Here is a 26,148-nt window from a genome sequence, read left to right as displayed (position 1 = left end):
CCCTTAGAAGGTTATTTGCCAAGTGACACAGTCCATGACAGCAAGAGATCATTGATTCATTCCAACTAACACTTCTTTGATTCCACAGTAAACACATCTATCACAGCATGTTATACTCTCCAAGCAGACATGAAACAGTAAAAATAATAATTCAGATTTTTGTTGGTTATTTAATATTTTAGTCATATACTTTTATAGATTATTAAGGAATAATTTCTCATAATCTATAAATAGCAATAACTTTATTATCATTTTCTATCAATCAACAAGATGAAAAATATGAAAAAGTATTAAATGGTTGAGGGGATGTGACATTGAGAATAATGAAAGGCAATAAGCAGGTATGATATTTATATGACACTATTAAAAGATCTGAAACTGTGTTATCACTGCAACTTGACAATTTATAAATTAATATAAAAATTAACTTTCTAATTTTATATCTCTTTGTAAAAATATGAAACACATCCAACTTTAACTTTTAAAATCAATAAGCCTGATATAGGCACTATTATGATTCACCATTACAGTTGAATATTTAATACTATTTAAAAATAAATCTTCCTTATTTTAATCAGGAAAATACTTATTTCAAGTCTTCTTTTGCTACTGATTATCAGTTATTTCTGGTCACATATATAGTGGCCTAGAAAACAATAATTAAATTGCTTTAAGAAGCATATTTCTCAGAAATTTACTCTCAATTTCAAGAGTATTGTTTTCTAAAATATTGAGTTGCATGTAACACAGAGCATTTGTATACTCTATTCTTTGCAAGATAATTTTCTCAAACACTTAATACATATCATATGATGGCTTTGAAAACAATTAAATTGTCAATTAACATTATATATGGAGCAAAATATCAGTTCAGATGGTCCTTTTACAAAGTTGGCAGAGAAAGCTGACTTGGAAGTGGAAGGTCAAGGAAATGTTTTCAATGTTGTATTGTCTGACTGTCTTAGTAAGCATCTTATATTGAACTGGGAAGAAATTTATTTCACCTCCAGAGAAAGAAATTCAACAGCAGAGTTTGGCTCAGGTGACTCACTCTCAGAAAAACAGGATATTTATGTCCTTAAAATCAATGCCATTTTGTTCTTGAAGGAGTAGACATTAAAGAATATCAACCTTATTTTACACATAAAGCTTAAGTTCTCTGGGTGTTTTAATTGCTTTCAAAATTAATGAAAGGACTTTTTAACATAATAATAACGAGTTACACAAAATTTGCTTTAAAAATAATACATAGGTATTTAAAATGCTATTAAGCACAATCTCTGTGCTTTTAAAAGCTAGCTAGATCTGTGAGTAAAGAGAGTTCTAATTATCCTTTCATGTGCTGAACCTTTGTAGTGGCCATTCATGGTTGTCAACTTGACTATATCTAGAATGAACTGTGACCTGGATTTTGGTTTGGAGATTTTGAGGCATACTGGCTATGAATCCCAAAATATTAAGACAGGGAGATCTCTGAGTTTAAGGTCATCTGGGACAAAGCAAGTCCCAGATCCAGGCATGGTGGCACACACCTTTAATCTGCTGGAGACCTACATAAGGACACTGGAAGAAGGAAGATTGACTCCTCTTTGCCTGCTTCCCTTGTGTGACTGAGCAACTGCTAGATCCTTGCACTTCCATTCACAGCTGCTGCTGATCATTGTTTGGAGTTGGACTACAGACTGTAAGTCATCAATAAATTCCCTTACTATATAGAGACTACCCATAAGTTCTGTGAGTCTTGAGAACCTCACTGATACAGGCATATTCACACAATGAAAGAAAAACTGGATGAAACCAGCTGCACTCAGGTCTGATGGCAGAATCAGCTCACGTACTCAAGAGGAATGGGGCCATGTTTGCTTTGCAGACTCCCAACTTCCAGATAGCAACTATATCTCTGTTCAGAGATTTCTTTTTACGTTAAAGTTAATTTTATTTTATAGCTCTGGATTTAAGATTCTGAGTATCAGAATCCCTAGTTAGCTGCTCGCTTTAATAGCTCATAAAGTGCCTTTATAGAGTTCAGCAAAACATCAATTTCATGAAATACAAGAATACTTTCTGATTGTAAATGTGCTTCACTTGAATTTCCATGCCAATTCTTCTTTGTCTTTCGATCACCAGTATAAGTTTTCATTAAACTAAAATACATCCAGAAATGTAATAATATATTTCTTTATTAATGCTGAAAATAGTAATACAATGTGAATGAGCCTACCCTAGTATGGAATGCATATGGCATGTAGTATTCTAAATTCTATACAACTGTCTATGCTGGAAACAGCCAGGATGCAGATTAGTAGTAATTATTATGCCATAATTATAGCATTCCAAAGAATGACTTATTATTATTTTTATGTAAAGCAATGGAATGAATTGTAAAAAACAAAATTACAATGACTCTTTATCTTAAACCTTTCATTCTAACTTCTCTACTTGCCATTACTCAAGAAAAGGTCAAGGACTTTAGACAAAATCTAGATTAAGAACATGACTAGATAGCTTTCTCCAAATCCAAAGTCGATGAGATACTTTTTCTGTTTCAAGAACATAACTAATAAATAAATCCTTATATACTGATAAATATTGGAGAGATTATGAGAGGAAACCTGAAAGACTATAGATTGCATAGGTTGATGAAGCCAACACCTTAGCATAATCCAGATAAGGCTTATCTTGGTCTTTCCTCTACCAAATCACACGACATTTTAACTGAAGGTCAGGGGCCTGTGAATCTCAAGCAAACACTTGAAGGAAGCTGCCAGCTATGAAAGGACACAACTGGCCACGTCATCAGCATAGTACAAGAGCATAATGGACACCAAGGAAAAGATGTTGAGCAAGCATTTATAAAAGGGGGTGGGGTGGGGTGGGATGGGATTAAACATATGGGGCCAGAAAGCTCAGAGAAACATTATTACAGGCCTAAGGCCCTAGATGCAACCAAGCAAAACACACACACACACACACACACAAACACACACATACACAGGCACTTAAGCACATGCAATACACACAGTTGCTTAGGCAATAAAAGGCATTTGTATAGCACAAGGAGTTGATAAGATTACTACATCTCTGTGTGCATTTTTTCTCTCTTGAAAACCAGTTTTAAAAGTATTTTGAGTTTTAACTATTATTAGAAATTTCTGTTATAGATAAAAGTAAAAGAAAGATTTAATGAACTATATCCAGATATTGTTAGTTTCATGAGAGCCTTATATTTCCAGCATTAGCCGTTGATCTTAAAACTGTTCCTCATGAATAAATATGTATGATTTCACTTAAGTGACAGCACATGCCAGTGAGAAGGTAGATTAAGATTAATTGTTCATGTAAATGTACATTGTATATTCATGTAAATTGTAGTTCATGTAAATTGTACAATCTCTCTAGAAATAAATTCAGCAGTTTCTCAGATAACTGGGAATAGTTCTACCTCAAGATTCAGATATACCACTCCTGAACATTTATCAAAAACATATTCCACCATCCTACAAGGACACTTGCTCAATTATGTTTATAACAGCTTTAGCCATAAAATGGAAATAACCTAGATGTCTCTCTACTGAAGAATAGAAACATAAACTATGGTATATCTACACAATGGAATGCTAGTCAATCATTTAAAAGACAGACATCATGAATCTTGTGGACAAATAGATGGAACTAGAAAATATCATCCAGGGGGAGGTAATCAATACCCAAAAGGACATGAATAGTATGTACTCATTTATAAGTGGATATTAGCCACAACGTATAAGGTAAACAGTGTTATAAACAACAGACCCAAAGAAACCAAATAATTAGACTCCAAGGAAATATGGTTGAATCTGTCTCAGAAGGGGAAATGAAAAAGAAATCAGAGGTTAATGGAAGAAGAGAAGTTGGTGGAAGAAGGGATAGGCAGTGGTGCAGAGTGGGCAGGGATTAGTCAGAGGTAGGGAACAGGAGAGAGAGAATGGAGATGGAGGTCAATCTCTAGGACATGCCAGAGACCTGGGATGGAGAAATGCCCTATAGGATCTATGGGGGCAACTCTCACTGACTGTCCCTAGCAATGGGGTATATGGATCCTGAATTGGCCACTGCCTAGACAGGTGGACTCCCAGTGGAAGGATAAGAACAGTAACCTACCCACAAAGCTTTCAACCCAAAATGTGTCCTGTCTACAAGATGTGCAGGGCCAAAGATAGAGCAGAGTCTGAAGAATGGCCAAACAATGACTTGTCCAAATTGAGACCCATCCCTTGGGCAAGAACCAAATGCCTGACACTATAAACAGTACTCTTTTGTTTGCAGACATGAACCTAGCATAAATGTTCTCTCAGAGACTCCACACAACAGCCAATGGAAAAAGATACAGAGACTCACACTCAAACATTAGATGGAGCTCAGGAAGTCTCACATAAGAGTTGGGAGAAAGATTGAAAGACCTAAAGAGGACAGAGACTCCACAGGAATAATAAGAGTTAACTAACTTGGATCCTTGGGAGTTTCCAGAAACTGGATTACAAACCAAAGGGCAAGCACAGACTGTGCCTACGCCCTCTGCACATGTGTAACAGATAAGTAGCTCGATCTTTAGTGGGTTCCCCAAACAATTGGAGCAGCTGCCCCTCAGCTTGTTGCCTTCCTGCCCGTGAACCCCAGGCCCATGAAATAATACCACTTTGTCTTATCTCAGTGAAAGAGGATGTGCCTAGTCTCACAGCAAGTAGAGGGTGTACTGGGAGCAGAGGAAGGACTGATATTGGGTTGTAAAGTGGATAAATAAAATTAAAAAATGGTCCTCAAGATAGATACATGATAGATAGGTAGATAGATAGATAGATAGATAGATAGATAGATAGATAGATTAGATTAGATTAGATTAGATTGAATAGATAGACAGATATGATGTCAACCTAGGAACCTATGTCACCTAGCTATAGAACAATTTCGATGGAATTAAGAACAAAATAAAATGTTTGAACTTGCAAATGTTCAAGGCAGACTTTTGTGAGACACCATGTGGTTTCTGGGAATTGAACACTGAACCTCTGGAAAAGCAGTTAGTGCCCTTAACTGCTGAGCTTTCTTGCTAGCCTTCAAGGGCAGAATTTTTAAAAAAAATCTCTAAAATTAGGTCAATAACTTCTAATGTAAAAATGAATTTGTATCTGTTGGAAACCAGAAAATCAATTTTGTGCTGCAGGTCAGTTATACTAATTCATACTTAAATCTACATGTAATCAGAGATATACTTTTGTAATGCATATCTTAAATGATAAATATGAAATTTCAAAAATATTTAATAGGGCTGGAGAGATGGCTAATCTGTTAAAGGCTAAGCTCACAATTAAAAATATTTAATAAAGATAACTAATTTTGACAAAAAGAATGTACAAAACAAATAAAATTTACTTAAATTAATGAAAACTGATGTGCTAAATAAATATATGCTTTATTGAATACATAGTTTGGCATTCTTTGTTCTATATCATAATGAATATATTAAATTTGCTCCTCTTTCAGTTTCTCCATGATATACATAAAGAACACATGATATACATAAAGAAAATAACAATGGCAGTTATACTTACTTAATTGTCATCAAAATAAGAGTGACAAAAATCATATCAAATCATGTAATTCATGAAATTCTATAGGGCATGAAAGGCTTTGAAATGAGATGTGACACTATGATTCACAGTGATCTCTCTGATTCTAAACTCTCCAACACTTACAGAAGATTTAATAATTAATGCCTGTGAGAAAGAGTGTCACACAAAGTGACTGCTTGTTTTTCCCTCTGGCTTGTCTTATCACTTAAATGATGATGAAGTCACCAAGGAGTCAAGTTCACCAGATAAATCAGACTCAAAAACAGTGACTGTGGATCATAAATACATATATATTCTGGTTTTGAGCCATCCTTATTAGTGTCAATTGTGTTCAGCTGTCTTACTGTGTTGTTTGGATGGTAGTTGAGGTGTAAGCCACTGTCACAAAGAGGAGAGGAGGTACCACTGCTTTGGTCACTCGGAGCACCTGCAGGAGACAAAAGCATAACACATAAGGGTTTCAATGGAATGCTGTTGTAGAATGACTGTCCAATTATTTTTGATAATAATATAAAAATTGTAAGTTAAAATACAAGGAAATTTTACTTATAATAAAGCCAGAGCTTTGAATGTGATATATATAGATATAGTAACATATACATATCTTTAATAGTATCTATTGATAGGTATATAAATAAAGATACAAATTAGATAATATAGATATATTAGATTAGGTAGAGATAGATACAGAGATAGAGGTGGAGAGAGAGACAGAGAGAGAGAGAGAGAGAGAGAGAGAGAGAGAGAGAGAAAGAAAGAGAGAGAGAGAGAGAGTAAGTAATATCAGAGATCTTGGTACCCTAAAGGAGACTGTTTTCAATTTTAGAAACATTGTACATCCTAAAAAGTATTTTATTATTTTTTTCAGTGCCTCATGCTCAGAAAAAAACAGATTAGGATAGAAGATCTCATAGAAGTGGAGTAAGTAAGACATATGACTTAGCCACCATGGGTTGCTACAAATATAATCTGTACCCTCTTGGAACGCAGACAGTTTTCTTAACTTCTAAGCCATTTTCTCTAATTGTTATAACCAGATGTTTAATATTGAATGTTTCAATTGGTCTGCAAGGTTCTATTTTATGTTTATTTTTCAAACTATGGAGTAATTCTATCAGTAGAATCGGCAGATTTACATTTGTTCTTGGTATGTATTCATACATTCTAAATCCTTTTCAAAGCTACTTGTTTTTTAATATTGTCAGGCAAAAACATGTATTCAAGTCTTATGAGAAATCTAGTAGCATATATCATTTTTAAAACTATAGATAAACAATTAATTATTTACAATTTTCAAAGATGCCATCACAGTATAGAAACTGTTAAGTCATGCACTGAACACATGATCCTTGACTTGATTCTACATTAAACATTACTTTGTTTCTACATTAAACATTGATTAAACATGACTTTAGAGTTTCTAATATATTTGACCAAAGAATTATTTTTTGAAAGATCAGAATTGAATTTAAGGATCAAATTTCTTTGGGAGGTTTTACTTGTAAACATAAGATATTAAAGAATTGTCCCCTACTTTTTTTTACTAAAATTTATACAGGTTTCTGCAACTAAGAAGTCATTTGCCAGAACTAAGTTTTTCCATTCTCCAAATGCAAACTTTTGTAGTTACAGAGTAGAATAATGGCTTAGTGGTTAAGAATACATGATGTTCTTGCAAAAGACCTAGGTTCAGTTTGTAACACCCACATGGCAACTCACAGCCAGCCTTACCTCCAGTTCCAAGGAATATGACAACCTCTTATGGCCTCTCTGAGTATTACTGGCCACAGTGAGAATTAAAAGCTCATGATGCATTTGCATACATGTTTACAAACACACATACACACATAAAACCAGAATAAATAATAACTTAATTTAAAATTTATACTTTATTTTGCTACTTTATTTAAAATTGAAATGCATTTTTATTTTTAGAACATATTTAAAAGAACTTATTTTCATATTTAAACATCATATATCAAATATTTGTTTTGTAAAACACAAAGTATCAAATTCTGTACATGTATTTTAAAATACTATGGAAAAATATATACATATAAATGAATGCTCAATAAGAATCTAGCAATAAATTCAATGAACTTCACTCCTATAATAAATATTTATTCAAATAGAAATTTAACAAGCAAAAATAAAAAATAAACAGTTATATAATAATTAGATTTATAGAAGGAAGTACATAGTAAAAAAAGGAGAAAGTACAACATACTAGTGTCAGAAATAACTATGAGGCCACTACAGAGCCTAAAGCAAACTAAACCAAAGGAAACACGGAAAGGATAAGATGACTACATTATTACAAAGCAGGCAATAACTTCACTGAAGTGGGAAACATCATGAAAAGAATCTAGCTATATTTGATTTTACAAAAATGATGACAAAATATATTGTAATCATTCTAGACACCAAATAATGTACAAGAATTTTATAATTCCATCTTACAAGTAATTTCTCTTGTGGAATTAATAAAATTGTGGTCTATCTAGTGAATTTAGTATAACAAATGATTCTAATTTGTGTATTCACAATTGATAATTGGAAAATGATACTTTAAAATATTTACAATAGGATATTTTAAAACATACGTAAAATGCATACATTAAATAAAATATGTATAACATATCATCACTAAATAAAATCAAAATACTGACCCATCCCCTCCTGAAACCTATAGCCTGTCTGCCTCATAGGAGGTCTCCAGTAACCAGGAACACATGTAAGAATCTCACCCAAATACCCACACCAGCTGGGGCACCACAGATCACAGCTGTCACAGGACACACTCCTGAGCTCTGCCTTCCTTCTACTCTGCATTGCCATTCAGGCTAGGTCAGCAGCCAGATCCTCCCCCATTCCCTACATCCTGTCTCCCTCCCAGGAGGTATGCAATAACCAGGAACACAGGAGGCTTGCTCTAACCAGGAGGCCCACCCTAACCAGAGACAGCACTGTCTGCCTACCAGGAGACTGGCTCTAACCCAGGCCACAGAGCTCTACCTGACTCCAAGGAGGCCAGCACCAGTCAGAGACACCCAGATCAGTTAACACCAGAGATAACCAGATAGCAAAAGGCAAGCACAAAATCATAAGGGACAGGACCCAGTGCAATTCGGTACCGTCAAAACACAGTTCCCCTAGTACAACAAGCCCTGGATACCCTAACATGCCTGAAAAGGAAGATAAGGACCTAAAATCCCATCTTATGGAGATGATAGGGGCCTTTAAGGAAGATATAAATAACTCCCTCAAAGAAATACAGGAAAACACAGGCAAACGTGTAGAAGCCCTTACAGAGGAAACAAATAAATCCCTTAAAGAAATCTAGGAAAATACAATCAAGAAGGTAAAGGAATTGAACAAAGTGTGGGAAGAACTAAAATGGAAGGAGAAACAATAAAGAAAACACAAATGGGGGCAACCCTGGAGAGAGACAACTCTGAAAAGAGATCAAGAGCTATAGCTATAAGCATCAGCAGCAGAATAAAAGAGATAGAAGAATCTCAGCCATAGAAAATACCATAGAAGGTATTAATACATTGGTTAAAGAAAATACAAAGTATAAATTGCTCCTAACCCAAAATATCCAGGAAATTCATGACACAATGAAATGGTTAAATCTGAGAATAATAAGCATAAGTAAAGAATCCCAGCTCAAGGGGTCAGAAAAAAATATTTAACAAATACAAGAAAACTCTCCTAAACCAAAGAAAGAGAGCCATAAATGAACAAGAAACCTACAGAACACCAAATATATTTGACCAGAAAAGAAAATCCTCTCATCACATAATAATCAAAACACGAAATGCACAAATAAAGAAAGAATATTCAAAACTGAAAGGGAGTAAGGCCAACATATAAAGGCAGACCTATCAGAATTAAACCAGACTTCTCAACAGAGACTCTAAAAGCCAGAAGATCCTGGCTAACCCAGCCCTACAGAGAACACTAGATGGAAGTCTCCAACAAAAGGAGAGTAACTATGCCATAAAAATAGAAAAGAAGAGAAACATACACACAACCACCTCCAGCACCAATAATAACAGGAACTAACACTCATCTGTCTTAAATATCAATGGACTCAATTCCCCCCAAAAAAGACACAGGTTAACAGCCTTGATGTGGTAACAGGATCCACCATACAACAAACACAGCTCAGTGACAAAGACAGACTCTATCTCAGAGTAAAAGTCTGGAAAAAAATTTCTAACCAAGTGGTCCCAACAAGCTGGAGTTGACATTCTAATATCTTGTAAAATGGAATTTTAACCAAAAATTATCAAATGAGATGGGAGAAGAAACATCATACATAACAAAGGAAAATTTCACCAAAAAGAAGTCTCATTTCTAAACATCTATGTCCCAAATGCAAGGACATGGATGAAAACACAAAAATGAAATATATGAAATACATGAAAGGAGTAACAAGAGTAAAGTTTACAAATCTCCATCAAAAGATTGAATGATTTCATATTCATAACTTTAAAATCCAATTTAAAATGTTAGAAATCAAGAAGAAAGAATACCCAAAAATTAAAAAAAGATAAATTATCAAACTCAGAGCCAAAATGAATGAAATTTAAATGAGAAAAATATTCAAGGAAACAATCAAATAAAGAGTTCCATCTATGAAAAACTTAAAATGTTAGCAAACATAACAAAATTATCCAAAAGAAAATTTAAAAAGATCTAAATCAATTAGAGTTCAAAAGGAGACATCACTATCCTCTGATGTTAAATCAAGATAAGGAAAATATCCTAAGTAGATTCACACTAATGAAATATAATCAATTATTTTGAATTATATAAATAAATAGCCTGGGCTCACATGTATTTAGCTCAGAATTTTTTAAGACCTTAAAAAAATCAATTCATACCAATACTCTATAAGTTATTTGGTAAAATAGAAAGAAGGAAAAGATTTCCAAATGCTTTTTTTAAAAAAACAAAGCCAGTACTGCTTCAGCAATAAAAGACAATTATAGGCCAAGAAATCTGATAACCCTGGATATACAAATCCTCAATAAAATACTTGCAAACTAAATTCAAGAACACATAAAATAACATCCATCATGACCTATTTGGAATCTTCCAGAGATTTATGTATTTTACTCAATATACATAAATTAACAAATGGGATGCACCACATACTTTCTTAAGGAAAAAAATTACATTATCATCTTGTAAGAAGTAAAAGATTTTTCTTATAATATCCACTGTCCATTATGATTAAAGCAAACTACAGATTAAGTACCATCCCCATGAAAATCCTCATGCACTTCTTCTTTACATAAAATAAATGTCATCCTGAAACTTATATAGAAACCCAAAGAGCCCAGAAATCCCAAGTAATCCTGAACATTAAAATAACTGCTAGAAGTATCACTATTCAAGATCTAAATAGTACACTGCAGAGATATAATAAAAATTCCCTGCTACTGACATAAAAAATGTGTTGATAAACATAATAGAATTAAGGATGGGAGACATAAGGCTCTATAATTTTAGGTAAAGACCAAAAATATATACCTGAAAAAAGACATCATATTCAAGAAACGATACCAGTCAAAACGAAAGTAGATATATGTTTCTTACATAGAACACACACACACACACAGTGGATCATGGACCTCAACATAAAACCTGATTTATTCTATTTAAAGAAGTAAAAAGTAGGAAGTATCCTAGGTGTTATAGAACAGAAAAGAATGTTCTTTTTTTTTATTAGATATATTCTTTATTTACATTTCAAATGATTTCCCCTTTCCTGGATTCCCCCTACCCAAAAGTCCCATAAGCCCTCTTCCCTTCCCCTACTCCCCAATCAGCCTCTTTCCACTTCTCTGTCCTGGCAATCCCCTACACTGCTGCATTGAGCCTTTCCAGGATTAGGGGCCTCTCCTTACTTCTTCTTTGGGATCATTTGATATGTGAATTGTTTCTTGGGTATTCTGAGCTTCTGGGCTAATATCTGCTTATCAGTTAGTGCATGCCATATGTGTTCTTTTTTGATTGGGTCATTTCACTCAGGATGACATTCTCCATTTCCAAACATTTGCAGAAGAATTTCATGAATTCATTGTTTTTAATAGCTGAGTAGTATTCCATAGTATAAATATACTACATTTTCTGTATCCATTCCTCCATTGAGGGACATCTGGGTTCTTTCCAGCTTCGGGCTATTATAAACATATATGAACATATTATAAACATATTATGAACATAGTGGAGCATGTGTCCTTATTGCATGCTGGGGAATCCTCTGGGTATATGCCCAGGAGTGGAATAACAGGGTTCTCTGGTAGTATCATCCCGTTTTCTGAAGAATGTTCTAAATAGAACCCTAACAACACATGCATTAAGAGCAACAAAAGACAAGAGACACAAAATGAAACTCAAAAGATTCTGGAAAGAAATGGATAACATCATTCAAGCAGCATGCTACCCTATAGAATGGGGAAAGAAAACTTTCCAATTTTACATATGGAGAGGGTTAGCATCTAGAATATACAAAGAACTCACAAACTAAACATCTAGATTAGAAAATAACACACTTATAAACTGAGCCATACAACTTCACAGAGACATCACGAAAACTGAAATGAAAATGGTTGAGGATCACTGCATAAATACTCAACAACTTTAGCCATTAGAGACTGCAAATTAAGATGTCTTTGAGATTTCATGTTACACAAGTCATAATGGCTACAATATCAAAAACAATGAAGCAAATGTTACAGTGGACTAGGGAAAGCAAATGTTACAGTGGACTAGTGGACAAATTGAATCACTGTATAATGAGAAAATAATGCCTAAGTTAGACATCATATGCTACCAAATAAAACCTCCAGTGTCAGGAATGGGTTACATCGTTTTAGCTGTTAGACCTTTACCAAATATTTTAGTCCATTGTCAATGCTACTGGTTATTCTCCAGGGCTTGATAGTAAGACTATTTTTAAAGCTACCACTTTTTTATGTTAAGAACATAATGAAATCTTGCTAAAGTAACAACAGAAATCAATGCAGAGGTACCTCAAGAGCTGAAAATAGATCTACCACAAGATCCAGATATATCATGGGTGAACATATATCTAAAGGATTCTGTATCTACTAAATAAATACTAAGTTATCCATGTTTATTGCTGCTTTTTTTCAAAATATTCAGGAAATGGAAATAACCTATACGTCTATTAACTGAAAGATGTTAATGAAATGTCATGCATTTATACAACCTATATCTCAGCCATTTAAAATAAAATTATGAAATGAATTTAAAGGAATAGAATTGGGGACAACTACTCTTAATGTGCTACCTTAACCCTGAAACACAAACATTGCATGCTTTCTCTAAATATTTGGATAAAAAAGGTTACTTACAGAAGTTAGGTATCTAACTAAAGGACCTTGGAGGTACAGAGATTTTCAAAGAAACTTTAATCAGAATATAGTGTTACAAAGAGAAAAAGAGGAAAATATAATGGGAAAAATCAAGTCAGTTGGAAGATAGAAAGAAACAGTAGAGGAGGGATGCAGGATAGACAATACTAAAGACCTTTTGAGAAAGACAACTAGAAAGCTAGTACCAATGAATATTAAAATGCAGACAAACACATATACATATGAATACATGGAGTACAAATTGAATCACTGTATAATGAGAAAATAATGCCTAAGTTAGACATCATATGCTACCAAATAAAACCCCCAGTGTCAGGAATGGGTTACATCGTTTGAGCTGTTAGACCTTTACCAAATATTTTAGTCCATTGTCAATGCTACTGGTTATTCTCCAGGGCTTGATAGTAAGACTATTTTTAAAGCTACCACTTTTTTATGTTAAGAACATAATGAAATCTAGCTGATATTCCATTGGTTCATCTATCCTTAATAGTTAGTCTTCATGGGGTATTGCTATGATAGATATAACCATGTTTTTTTTTTTTTTTTTGGAAGAATGTGGATTTTAGAACATTGGCTTTGGGAAGAGAGGAATGCTTAAAGTGGGGCTCAATGGACCATCCTAGCCAGAACAAGGAAGATGGTCCTACTGAGGATGATTTGAATTCAGTAGGCCTGTAGTCTCAAGAGGTTTCAGTGGTGGAGAATTTCAGTATGTGGCCTGGAGACTGTACTTGTAATATTTGGTGAACAATGTGGCTGGTTTTTGCCCTTGTCCAAAAAATCTGCTTGAGGTTAAGGCAAAGAAATTTAGATTAATTCCTTGACAGGAGAATTTTGTGCAGGGTGATAAATATGGATTTGTTTTCATTCTTCTAAATGTAGATATACCATTAGAACACCACCATTTGTTGAAGATACTTTCTTTTTCCCATCAAATGACTTTACCTTTTTTTTAATAAAAAAAAAAAGTCCATAGGTATCTGTGCTTATTTCTGGGTTTTCCATTGATCAACATGTCTATTTCTGCGCCAATACTGTGAAGATTTTGTTTTTATTTTTAAATCACTATTGCTCTGCAGTACAGCTTGAGGTCAGGGACAGAGATCCTCCTGAAGTACTTTTATTCTTGACAATTATTTTGGATATCCTGGTTTTTAATTTTTACATATAAAGTTGAAAATTGTTCTTTCAAGGTATATGGACTGCAACATAAAAGTGAAACCATTAAATATCATATAAAAAAGTCTGAAAAAACCTTAAATGCATTGGGACAGGAGACGATTTCCTGAACAGAACACCAATGGCTCAGATTCTAATATAATTGATAAATGGAAGCTCATAAAACTATGAAGCTTCTATAAGACAAAGGACACTGTCAATAAGACAAAAGAGCAGCCTATAGATTGATAAAGGATCTTCACCAACCCTATATCTGACAGAGGGCTAATATCCAAAATTTATAAAGAATTCAAGAAGTTGAACACCAACAACTCAAATAACTCAATTAAAAAAATAGGGTACAGAGCTAAACAGAATTCTCAACAGGAAAATCTTGAATGGCAGAGAAGCACTTGAAGAAATGTTCAATGTCCTTAGTGATCAAGAAAATGCAAATCAAAATGACTCTGAAATTCCATCTTATACCCATCAGAATGGCTAACATCAGAAACTCAAGTGATAGCACATGATGGCAAGGATGTGAAACAAGAGGAATATCTATGCTGGTGGGAGTGCAAACTTGTACAACTGCTTTGGAAATCGATTTGGCTATGCCCAAAATATGCTCTACCATCCCCCCCAAATCACTTGTCCAACTATGTTCATAGCAGCTTTATTTGTAATAGTGAGAAACTATAAACCACCTAGATGTCCCTCAGCTGAAGAATGGATAATGAAAATATGGTACATCTACCCAGTAGAATACTCCTCAGCTATGAAAAACAAAGAAATTTCATAAATTTCACAATCTCATAAATTTCACAGGCAAATGCATGGATCTTGAGAATATCATCCTGAGTGAGATAACCCAGTCCCAAAAAGACATGTATGGAATACTCAAAGTAGATATTAGCCATAAAATAGAGGAGACCCATGCTATACTCTTAGTCCCAAAGAAGCTAAACAAGAAGCAAGGCACAAGGGAGGATGTTTGAATCTCACTTAGAAGGGGGAATAACATGGTCCTAAGAGCCAGATGGAGGGAATGAACTAGTGGCAGATGGAGAGGGGAGTGGGATGGAGGATTCAGGATCAGGTGTGGAGAAGGATATGAGGGATGGCCAGATGGCCATGAGAATGAATGGAAATCTGCAACTGACTGTGGTGGGGAGGTAATGGGCATCCCTAGGAAGAGACAGATATCTGCGATAATGGATGTACCCAAGAATTAGTAAGGGTGTCTTGAGTGGTGAGTCAGAACATTTAGGATATGTAAATTCATGTAGCCATGCAGTAACCCCAGTGGAGCAATAAATACAAGCCACCCACAAAACTTGTGACCCAAAATTTATCCAGTCTGCAAGAAATGAATAGATAGAGGATGGAGAAGCATCTTAGACAATGACCAACCAATAAAGAGCCCAACCTGAGACCCATTCCATGGACAAGCACCAATCCATGACACTATTTAACTGTGTCATATTTCCAGACAGGAATCTAACATGGCTAACCTCTGAGAGGTTCCACTCATAAGCTGAGTCAGACTGATGCACACATCCACAGCCAAACAGTAGATGGAACTCAGGAATTCTTATGGAAGAATAAGGGGAAGAATTACAGCCTCTAAGGGAATAGGAACTCCACGGAAAGACCAATAGTCAACTAACACGGACTCTTGAGGCTCTCAGAGACTGGTCCAACAACCAAAGAACATGCAGGAGCTGGACCTAGGCCTTCCTCCACTTATGTAGCAGATGTGAAGCTTGGTCTTCATGTGAATCTGGAACAACTAGGTTCGGGGGGGGGGGGCGGCTATTCTAAAAGATGTTTCTAGTTCATGGAATAGGTTCTTCTAGCAAGGCTGCCTTATCTGGTCTCAGTGGAAGAAGGCTGCTTTATCTGGTCTCAGTACCTATCCCACTGAGCCTTGATATTTGAGGACTGGGAAATACACAGAGGGTTCCCACCTGCTCAGAGAAAGGGAGAATTGAGAGAAGGATTGTAAGAGGGAGTGATGGGGACAATAAGAGGGATGCAAAGTAAATGAGTAAAATAAATAATTGAATAAATTTGGCTTAATTATGGAGGGGGGGGAGTCCAGCAGAAACTGTGTTTTCTGGTTTAGTCTCATAAAATGCATTCAGACGATGCATCGTAAGCTTAAAAAGAAAAAATACAAAATGTATGGTTCAAGTAATAATAAAGAAAACCAAGAAGTGAAACAGCTGAATCTTGTCATAAAGGGATTAAGGGGAAATATCCCACCCAGCTAGACTTACTGTTTGTATTGTCAGTTGAGCAAGGAATAGTTTAGACTTCTAACCTGTAGTAAACTACAATCCAGAAGTGGAGGGAACACTTGTTATCCAAATATTGAGGCTAGAAGACAAAGGCTTTTGATCGAGATCGTGAGGAATAGTTCTCATAAAATGCTTAGGAGCAGGCATGGTAGCATACACCTTTAATTCCAGAAGACAAAGCCAAGCAGATCTGAGTTTAAGGTCAGCCTGGGATGGAGCAAGTTCTTAGTTTTTAAAGAAAAGCTTAAACCATGGTGGTATAAGCCTTTAATCCCAGCATTCAGGAGACAGAGCCATGCAGATCTCTTAGTTCAAGGTCAATCTACATAACAAGTTCCTGGAGAGCTAAACTTAGGCATAAGGAAAATTGGAAAACAGAAAGACAGTAATAGAATGAGGAGGGGAAGAGGCATGTTAGAGCCCAAGCAAGCAGCAGAACTTGGCTGCTTTGGTCATATGGCTCTGACTTTAGTGTTAAGAACAGAAGGGATGTGTGAGACAATTGATGCTGGTTAGAATTTAGTGGTGATTAATAAGAGATCAGTATCACTGAGGTGAAATCTTCTGGGAAGTGTTTTCTTCCAAAGATGTGCCTCATTCTACAGCTAGACTCAGCAATGTATAAGAATCACTCAGGCGGTATTGGTTTTGAAGGTGTGAAGGGATCATGGAGAGCAGCTGATGCTTTACCCTGTGAGAGGCCAGGGAAAGCCATTGGTGTAAGTGCAGCCTCAGTTGTAGTTGATGGCTCAGAACTGAAGGGGTCATGCAAATAAGTTGAGGCTTGGTACCAAAAAGAGAGCCTCTGAGGGGCTATTGGTGAAAACTAGTTGTACCAGAAGACTCCAGGTTATTGGAAATGATAGCACCATGGAATGATCACAAAGAGCAGCAGCAGCAGTGGAGCAGAGTCAACTGGAGCTTAGAGTCCTGCAGAGTACAGAGCTGTAGATATGACCCAAGCCCTTTGGAGGAGCCTAGAAAATCATGTGTAAATCCCAGACATTGGAACAAGAAGCTGTAGTATTAAAGTTGTCTTGGAGATGCCAAAATATTCAAGATGCCAGAGCCATGGGATACCTCCTGTAGAAAGCTGCTAAAAGGGTGTGTATCCAAACAAAGAGAATTGTGCTGCAGTCAATAAAGCCACATTAGACATGGTGATACTGAGTTTGGAGTTTGCTCAACTGGTATTTTGTCTTGCTTTAGTCCACTGTTTCATTCCTCTGGAATTTTAGAATGATAATATATATATTGTGATATAGAGTTATGTGATCTATTGTTTAATTTTGATTTTATAGGGAATTACAGTTAAGTGACTGGGTTAATCTCAGAAGAGGCTTTGAACTTTGGACTTTTAATATTGTTGAAACTGTTATACACTATAAGACTTTTGAAGCTGGACAAATGTACTTTGCATTATGCTATGCCTATGTATAGTCCCCATAGACTCATGTGTTTGAACACGCACATGGGACCCAAAGGGGTGGAGTGTGGTGCTTTGAACATGCTTGGCCCAGAGAGTGGCACTATTTGGAGGTTGGTCTTGTTGATGTAGATATGGCCTTGTTGGAGGAAGTGTGTCACTATGGGGATAAGCTTTGAAGCTCTGTGCAGTAGAGAAGATTCATTTTCTCCTCTTGGCCTTTGGAACAAGATGTAGAATGCTCAGCTTCACATTAAACCTGCTTGGATGCTGCCATGCTCCTGTCTTGATAATAATGGACTGAACCTCAAAACCTATAAGCCAGCACCAAATAAATGTCCTTTATAAGAGTTGCCTTGGTCATGGAATCTATTCATGGCAATAAAACTATAACAAAGATAACCCATATATTAGTACAAGGCTCAATCCTCATCATTGAGCTTTTACATGCAGTAGATAGAAACTAACACAGAAGCCCATAACTGGTGAGTATGCAGAGAATATAAGACATCAAAGTGCTCAAGTCCAAGTGGATCAAAGACCTAGACATAAAACCAGACACACTGAAGCTTATAGAGGAGAAAGTGAGGAAGAATCTTGAACACACGGGCACAGAGGAAAAGTTTCTAAACAGAACACCAATGGCTTATTCTCTAAGAACAAGAACCACCAAATGGGACCTTGTAAAACTGCAAAGCTTCTGTAAGGCAAATGACACAGTCAATAGGACAAAACGGCAACCAACAAATTGGGAAAATATCTTTATCAATCCTACATCTGATAGAAGGCTACTATCCAAAGAACTCAAGAAGATAGGCTCAAGAGAGTCAAATAACCCTATTAAAAATGGGGTACAGAGCTATACAGGGAATTCTCAACTGAGCAAACTTGAATGGCTCTAAAGCACCTAAAGAAATGCTGAACATCCTTAGTTATCAGAAAAATGGAAATCAAAACAACACTGAGATTCCACCTCACACCAGTCAGAATGGCTAAGATGAAAAGCTCAGGGGACAGCAGATGCTGGAGAGGATGTGGGGAAAGAGGAACACTTCTCCATTGTTGGTGGGACTGCAAGCTTGTAAAACCACTCTGGAGATCAGTTTGGCGATTCCTCAGAAAATTAGACATAGTACTACCTGTGGACCCAGCTATACCACTCCTGGGCATATACCCTGAAGGTGCTCCTACATGTAGTAAGGACACATGCTCCACTATGTTCATAGCTGCTTCATTTATAATAGCCAGAAGCTGAAAAGAACCCAGATGTCCTTCAACAGAAGAATGGATACAGAAACTGTGGTATATATTCACAATGGAGTACTATGTGGCTATTAAAAACAATGAATTAATGAATTAATCTTAGTCAAATGGATGGAATTAGAAAGTGTCATCCTGAGCAAGGTAACCCAATCACAAAAGAATGCACATGGTATGCTCTCACTAATAAGTGGATGTTAGCCCAAAAGCTCAAAATAAACAAGTTACAATTCACAGACCACAGGAAGTTCAAGAAGAAAGAGGACTGAAGTGGGGGTGCTTGGGTTCCTCTGAGAAAGGCAACAAAATACTTACAGGAGCAATAATGGAGGCAAAGTGTGGAGCAGAGACTGAAGTAAAAGCTACCTAGAGACGGCCCTACCTGAGGATTCACCCTATAAACAGTCACCAAACCCCAACACTACTATGGATGACAAGAAGTGCATACTAAAAGGAGCATGCCATGGTTGTCTCTGGAGGAGCACTGCCAGAACCTTACACATACAGAGGCAGATGCTAGCAGCCAACCATTGGTCTGGGTGTGAGGAGGGTGGTATGGAGGAACTGAAGGGGTTTACAGCCCCATGGGAAGAACAATAATGTTGACCACCCAGATGCCCCAGGACTCCCAGGGACTAAACAATCAACCAAGTGGTACACTTGTTCCAGCCAAAAGTGTGGCAGAGGAATGCCTTGTTGGGCATCAGTGGAGGAGTGGTCCCTAGTCAGGTGACGGTTCAATAGATGCCTCAACAAAGGGAAATCGGGGTGGTGGGTGGTGTGAGTAGGTTGGGTGGAGGCGCATATACTTGGAAGCAGGGGGTGGGAGAAGGGGTTGGGGGATTTGGGGGAGGGGGGAAACCAGGAAAGGTTTTACCATTTTAAATATAAATGAAAATTATACACAAAAAAAAATGGGAAAAAAAAGAACTGGCAAACTTATGGCTGAAAAACATGACAAACCCCAGGACAAAGTACTAGCAATGTGATAAAGACATAACTTATCCATGGGTTGTTCTTGTCTCAAGGGTATATCCTGAGGTTACTCAGGGAGGAGCTTCAACCCAATGTAAACAGAGCAACAGTCCATACAATAAATGGTATGCACTAACCATTGCCACAAAAGATAATCCACAAGCTAAATACAACATGCACCATGGGGATAGAGTCTAAACCAAAATATTAAAAAAAAGACATCTAACACCCACACGTAAATGTGATGCCTATATCAAATCATTCCTTTCAAGGTTCAGGGATGTTTGCAGAAGAGAAGAAAGAAAGATTATAAGAGCCAGAGGCAGTAGATGACCTCAAAAGGTTATATTTTTTTAGACACAACTGCGCAGAGGTATAAGTGACTCACAGAAATAGTCACAGCATTCACAAAACTTACACAAGATCAAGTCAAAAAACATCTTAGTGCTTGAATGACATCTAGGATAAATGGAAAACAATAAAACATGTGTGCAAAGATGCTGAACATGAGTAATGATTAGGGAAGTTCAACCAAAGCCACAATGTCATTTTCAATTTATGAAAACAACCATGTTAAAAAAACAGCAAAATATTTGCAGATGATACAAAGAAATTGGCATTGTCGACATTGTTGGTGGTAATGTGAAATGGTAATGCCCACATAGAAAGTACAACAGACAGTATTCAAAACAACACAGTGAAACAGAAACCTCAGTTCTGGGTGTACACCCCAAACAACACAAAGCAAGACCTCAAAATAATACTTGTATGAATACAGCCTTATTGGTAATAACAAAATCATGGAACCAATAAAATGTCCATCAGTTCATGGAAGTTCAAATATTATGGAGTTTTTATTCAGTCTTAGAAACAAAGAATAACTTGTCCAAGGAAAAGACATATGTATGCATTAGCAACATCAAGAACAACAACAACAACAACAATACACAAACAAATATAAACAAGCACATACATGCACATACAAAACTCACCAGAAACAAAACTTTCAAATAAGGGGAGAATTATCAGAACATAAATGTATCCGAAAAGCAATAAGAATTGTTAAGAAGCATATGGAACATGGTTAAGCATTAAGTAAAGAAAAAGTACAAGGGGAGAACAGAGCTGGTAAAAATTACGTGGCAGATTGCATAATAACTAGAAAGGAAGAGTTTCAATATTTTCAACATAAAACCATAAACTTTTAACATTCAAGGGAAATGAATTCTACATGATATGGTCATTCGATGCAGTATACATTTCTACATTTTACGATGTACTCTAAGAAGAAAATGCCAAGGACTGGGTGGAAAGAAATGGTGGACAGAGAACAAATGCAATGTTGTGGTTATTGTTTCTATTCTACAAATGCTTACATGCACAGTCTTCATTAAGTGGAAGTTTGAGGAAAGCGGGTGCTCTTTTTAAAAATGACACTGTCAGAGTTACTTCCTCCCCAGCATTCCGAAGAACCTGAACCTGGAAACAGAAAAGATTAACAGAATGTGATCACCATTAGTTATACAAGTTTGTACAATTATAATCCCTGAGCACTACTGACTATTTTTCTACACCTTGAGTTTCTCTTGTGGCCAGAAACAATATTTGAAAAATAAAAATATAACTCTCTAAGTAGTGCTGTAATAAACCCAGCACTTTTCCTGCTTATGTCCCCTTCACCCTGATAGCATGCACTGTGAACCTCTCAGCTGCACCCGCAAAATGGTTTTCCTATCCTACGCTATGGTTATCTTAGGCGGTGTTAGAATTGACCACAAGCTCTAAAGAATGGCAGACGATAAGAAATGTTGAAACCACTATATCATTTAATGTAATGATTGCTTATTGGGTGCATGTTTGTAGTGTTAAATTGATTAATCATTGCTAATAACTGGAAAATTATCTCAGTATGGTCCAAAGAATTACTTCTTATAAAGGCGTTTCAACTTAAATACTCTAAAACACTTCTAAATCATTTTGTTCCCTGGAAAGCTGTGGAAACAAAGAATTTTGCTGTCATCAGTAATCCTCAATACTTGAAATTATAGAATAGACAGGTCTAGTACTATCAGCTAAAACAGTTCTGATTTTCTTAAAAATTCAAAGAAATAAAAAAATAATCAATGCAAAATCAATGTAAGAAAGGAATTAAAAAAGGCTAAGAGTCTGAGATATATAAGTTATAATGTAGTTGTGGCAAATCAGATGAATATAGGTGTGATTATAAATATTGATATAAACCACAAGTAGAATTAAGAAGCTTAAAGTAGATGTAGTTAAAGAAACACAAAAACATACTTTGCCCAGAAAGATAAAGACAATCTCTACCCTGGGAATTTCCTATTGTTCTGAAAATACTCTTTCAAATACGGAGACTGTGCAACAACAGTAGTCATGGTTTCTCATCCTGACACCCAGACACCCTGAAGAAAATGCTTAGGATGATAAGTAAGGCCCACAGTCCTCATCAATTCATTATCCTACAGCAAGAGCTGCCTGGAAATGCCCAACTAAACTAACCCTTTCCTAATTAGTGACACCAGGAGGCCAATCTGGAAATCTCTTTCATCTCTTCAGGCTACACAAGCACAAAACAGTGGGATTTCCAGTGAGAAAAGATCAGTCAACCAGAACAGAATCTTGCAAATAAACTCTGTACTACATAGTTTAAAAGGAAACATGGCCAGACTTATGTACTGAACAGTGAACTTCTTGCTTTAAAAATTATAAAAAACTAACATAGGATTGTTACTAACATTTAGCTAACATAAAAAGTTGGAGAAGAAGAAATAAAACATATTAAAGCAAAAAATGAACCATTTGAAAGGGAAAGTGACAACCAACTCACAACAAGATAAACCACCTACTAAAGTTCTATGACAATGACCATAAAATAACCTTAAAATATCCAGCAAGAAGTTATAATTGCATCAAATCCATTGAAATATCATAAGCTTGCAGCAAAGAAGTGTTGAATTATAAAAACATCAAAACAGAATTCATAGAACTCAAAGTATAATGACATGTTTAGAATGTTTTCTGGATTAAAAAAGAATAGAACAGTGCTCCAGAATCAGGAAAATTGAATCAGATAAGAGCTTCAGTGATACGCGGACATGCACATAGGTGCATATTCTTAAATATGTTTTAGTAAGGGAAATCCAAAAGTATCTAAGGATAATACATCTTGATCAGATGGAGTTTAATCTAGGAATACAGCATTATTTAATATTTAAAAATTGTTAAAGCACACTGAGACATTGGACCATGCCTGGACTTTGCTGGGTGGGCATGGTGGAAGCAACCATGTGGTAGAGAGATAGAAGAGAAAAAGAATGTAATTTGTGTGTTATGTAGTGAAGCAGAACTGGAGAAACCAAGGCAGTGAGGAATAGCTTAATATGAGAGGCCTGTGCTACCTTGAGTCCATGCTGATGTCCAGACCCATCCTGCCTCTGAGGTCCATGTCTAGGTCTATAGTACTAATACAGCTAAGGTCTGTATTATAACCAAAGGCTATGCAGATGCCTATGGTCTGTACTATAGCTAGAAGCATTGTGGATATCCAAGGGCCTCGATGAGCTGGCTCCACTCATGCTGGTGCCAGGAGTAACATGGATAATAGACAGCTGGCCCTTACCTAGGAAGCATGAAGAAGCTGGCTTTGGTGATAAAGCACAGGAGAACTCTAGCATAAGTGCAGGAGAACTGGCCCCAACCCTTGGCTGCAGAGCTGTTTCTGGTGGTATGGGTGGAGGAGAAATGATAGGTTGACCAATTCAGCTACCACCCAGGCCTAGATCTGTGGCTTTGGGCTGCCCTCCTGACCCGCCAACATCTTCCCAATCTGCAAGATGCTGGAGCATGTGAAGAGTCTGGTCCTATAGATCCACAGCTAAAGGATATCCATAACTCAGAGCAACAACAGAATACCAGAGAATCTATTTGATGGTTGAGTACTGATGGTGTAGCAGAAGTCAGATGCCTTTAATTGGACTGATTATTCATGGCAATAAACATTTTCAAGTAAACCTTTTTGGTTTGGGATAAAGGGTGTACTGCACTGCATGAAAAGGTGTACAACAACTTTGAGTGCCACTATGACAAATGAGCATACAATGGAGAGGTAGGAAAATGGGGGATCTGAATGGTAAATGCACAGAAGCCTGCAGTTGATAGAGGAGCAGGTCACAGCCCGCAGGTGTTCAGGAAATGTCTTTTCAAACAAACAAAAATGTTTTAGTTGTTTTCTTTGGTTTTGTTTGTTTGCTTTTATGAGTTTTGTTGTTTTTTGTTTTGTTTTGTTTTTGTTTTTAAAACTTTATTTTTATTTTCCTTGGGGTTGGGAGATTGCAAGGGTAGAGAGCAGATATGAAAGAACTTGGAAATGTGTCGGGTTGGGATACATTATATAAAGTTCCTAAAGATTCAAAAAATTACATTCATTTAAAAAAAGAATTGGTGCAATTAATAATATTAAAAACATAAGTTGAACCAGAATATGCAACAGTTATATTCTGTAGTACACATATGTGGCAAACACTGAATAACAGCACAAGCAAACTTCCTAGTTTTACTTGTGCTTCCTACATGTAACATGAGAAGACCTATGAATAAGATCATCCTAAGTGAAGAAAGACCCAAAGCCAGAATCCCAAATGCTTGTAAAAAAATAAATGAATATCTATGAAAATTACTTTAGTCAAATAATTTTCATAATCCTGAGGTTTTGTTACTCCAAATGAATTGGGAATTGTTCTTTCTAACTCTGTGAAATACTGAGTTGGAATTTTGATGGTGATTGCACGAATCTGTAGATTGGTTTTGGCAAGATGCGATTTTTACTATATTAATCCTGCTAATCCATGAGCATGGGAGAGCTTTACATCTTCTGAGGTCTTCTCAGATTTCTTTCTTCAGAAACTTGTTCTTGTTGTACAGGTCTTTCATTGTTTGGTTAGAGTCACACGAAGATATTTTATATTGTTTGTGACTATCATAAGGGTGACATTTCCCTAATTTCTATCTCAGCTCATCTATCCTTTTGATACACATAGGAAAGATAATGATGTGTTTGAGTTAATTTTATATCCAGCTACTTTGCTGTATTATAGAGCAATAGTGATTAAAATAAAACTGCATGGTATTGATACAGTGACAGGCAGGTAGATCGATGGAATAGAACTGAAAACCCAGAAATGAATTCTTACACCTAGGATCACTTGATCTTTGACAAAGGAGCTAAAAACTATCCAGTGGAAAAAGACAGCATTGAAAAAATGGTGCTGATTCAACTGGCCATCAACATGTAGAAGAATTCATATCGATCCATTCTTATCTCCCTGTACAAAGCTCAATTCCACAAGGATCAAGGACCTTCACATAAAACCAGTTACACTGAATCTAAAAGAAGAGGAAGTTGAGAAAAGCTTTAAACACTTGGGCACAGGGGAAAATTTCCTTAACAGAACATCAATTTCTTATGCTCTACGATCAAGAATCTACAAATGGATCCTCATAAAACAGCAAAGCTTCTGTAAGGCAAAGGACACTGTTAATAGGACAGAACAGCAACCACCAGATTGGTAAAAGATCTTTTACCATCCAATAAAGGGCTAATATCAAATATATACAAAGAACTCAAGTTGTTAGAATCCAGAGAACCAAATAACCCTACTTAAAAATGGGGTACAGACCTAAACTGGAAACTCGAGTGGCTGAGAAGCACCTAAGGAAATGTTCAAAATGATTAGTCATAAGGGAAATGCAAATCAGAACAACCCTGAGATTCCACTTCATACCAGTCAGAATGGCTAAGATCAAAAATTCAGGTGGCAGCAGATGCTGCTGAGAATGTGGAGAAAGAGGAACACTCCTACATTGCTGGTGGTATTGCATGCTGGTACAACCACTCCGGAATCAGTCTGATGGTTCCTCAGAAAATTGGACATAGTACTACCTAAGGACAACCATATCACTCCTGGGCATATACCCAGAAGATG

The 26,148-nt window shown here is 36.2% G+C and overlaps 1 protein-coding gene across 1 annotated transcript in view; it reads right to left on the bottom strand.

Moving 5' to 3' along the window:
- Sntg1 (syntrophin gamma 1) overlaps positions 1-26,148 on the bottom strand; it is a 401,178-nt gene that overhangs the window by 229,289 nt on the left and 145,741 nt on the right. The window contains exons 7-8 of the mRNA XM_052175391.1: positions 21,523-21,625; positions 5,954-6,036 (exon numbers count right to left, since the gene is read on the bottom strand). Of these exons, the coding sequence (XP_052031351.1) occupies positions 5,954-6,036; positions 21,523-21,625 (186 nt within the window). The remainder of the gene's footprint in view (positions 1-5,953; positions 6,037-21,522; positions 21,626-26,148) is intronic.

The sequence above is a fragment of the Apodemus sylvaticus genome, chromosome 3 (assembly GCF_947179515.1).
Source record: "Apodemus sylvaticus chromosome 3, mApoSyl1.1, whole genome shotgun sequence".
Classification (NCBI taxonomy): domain Eukaryota; kingdom Metazoa; phylum Chordata; class Mammalia; order Rodentia; family Muridae; genus Apodemus; species Apodemus sylvaticus.
This window is presented reverse-complemented; position numbering and strand designations above follow the sequence as displayed.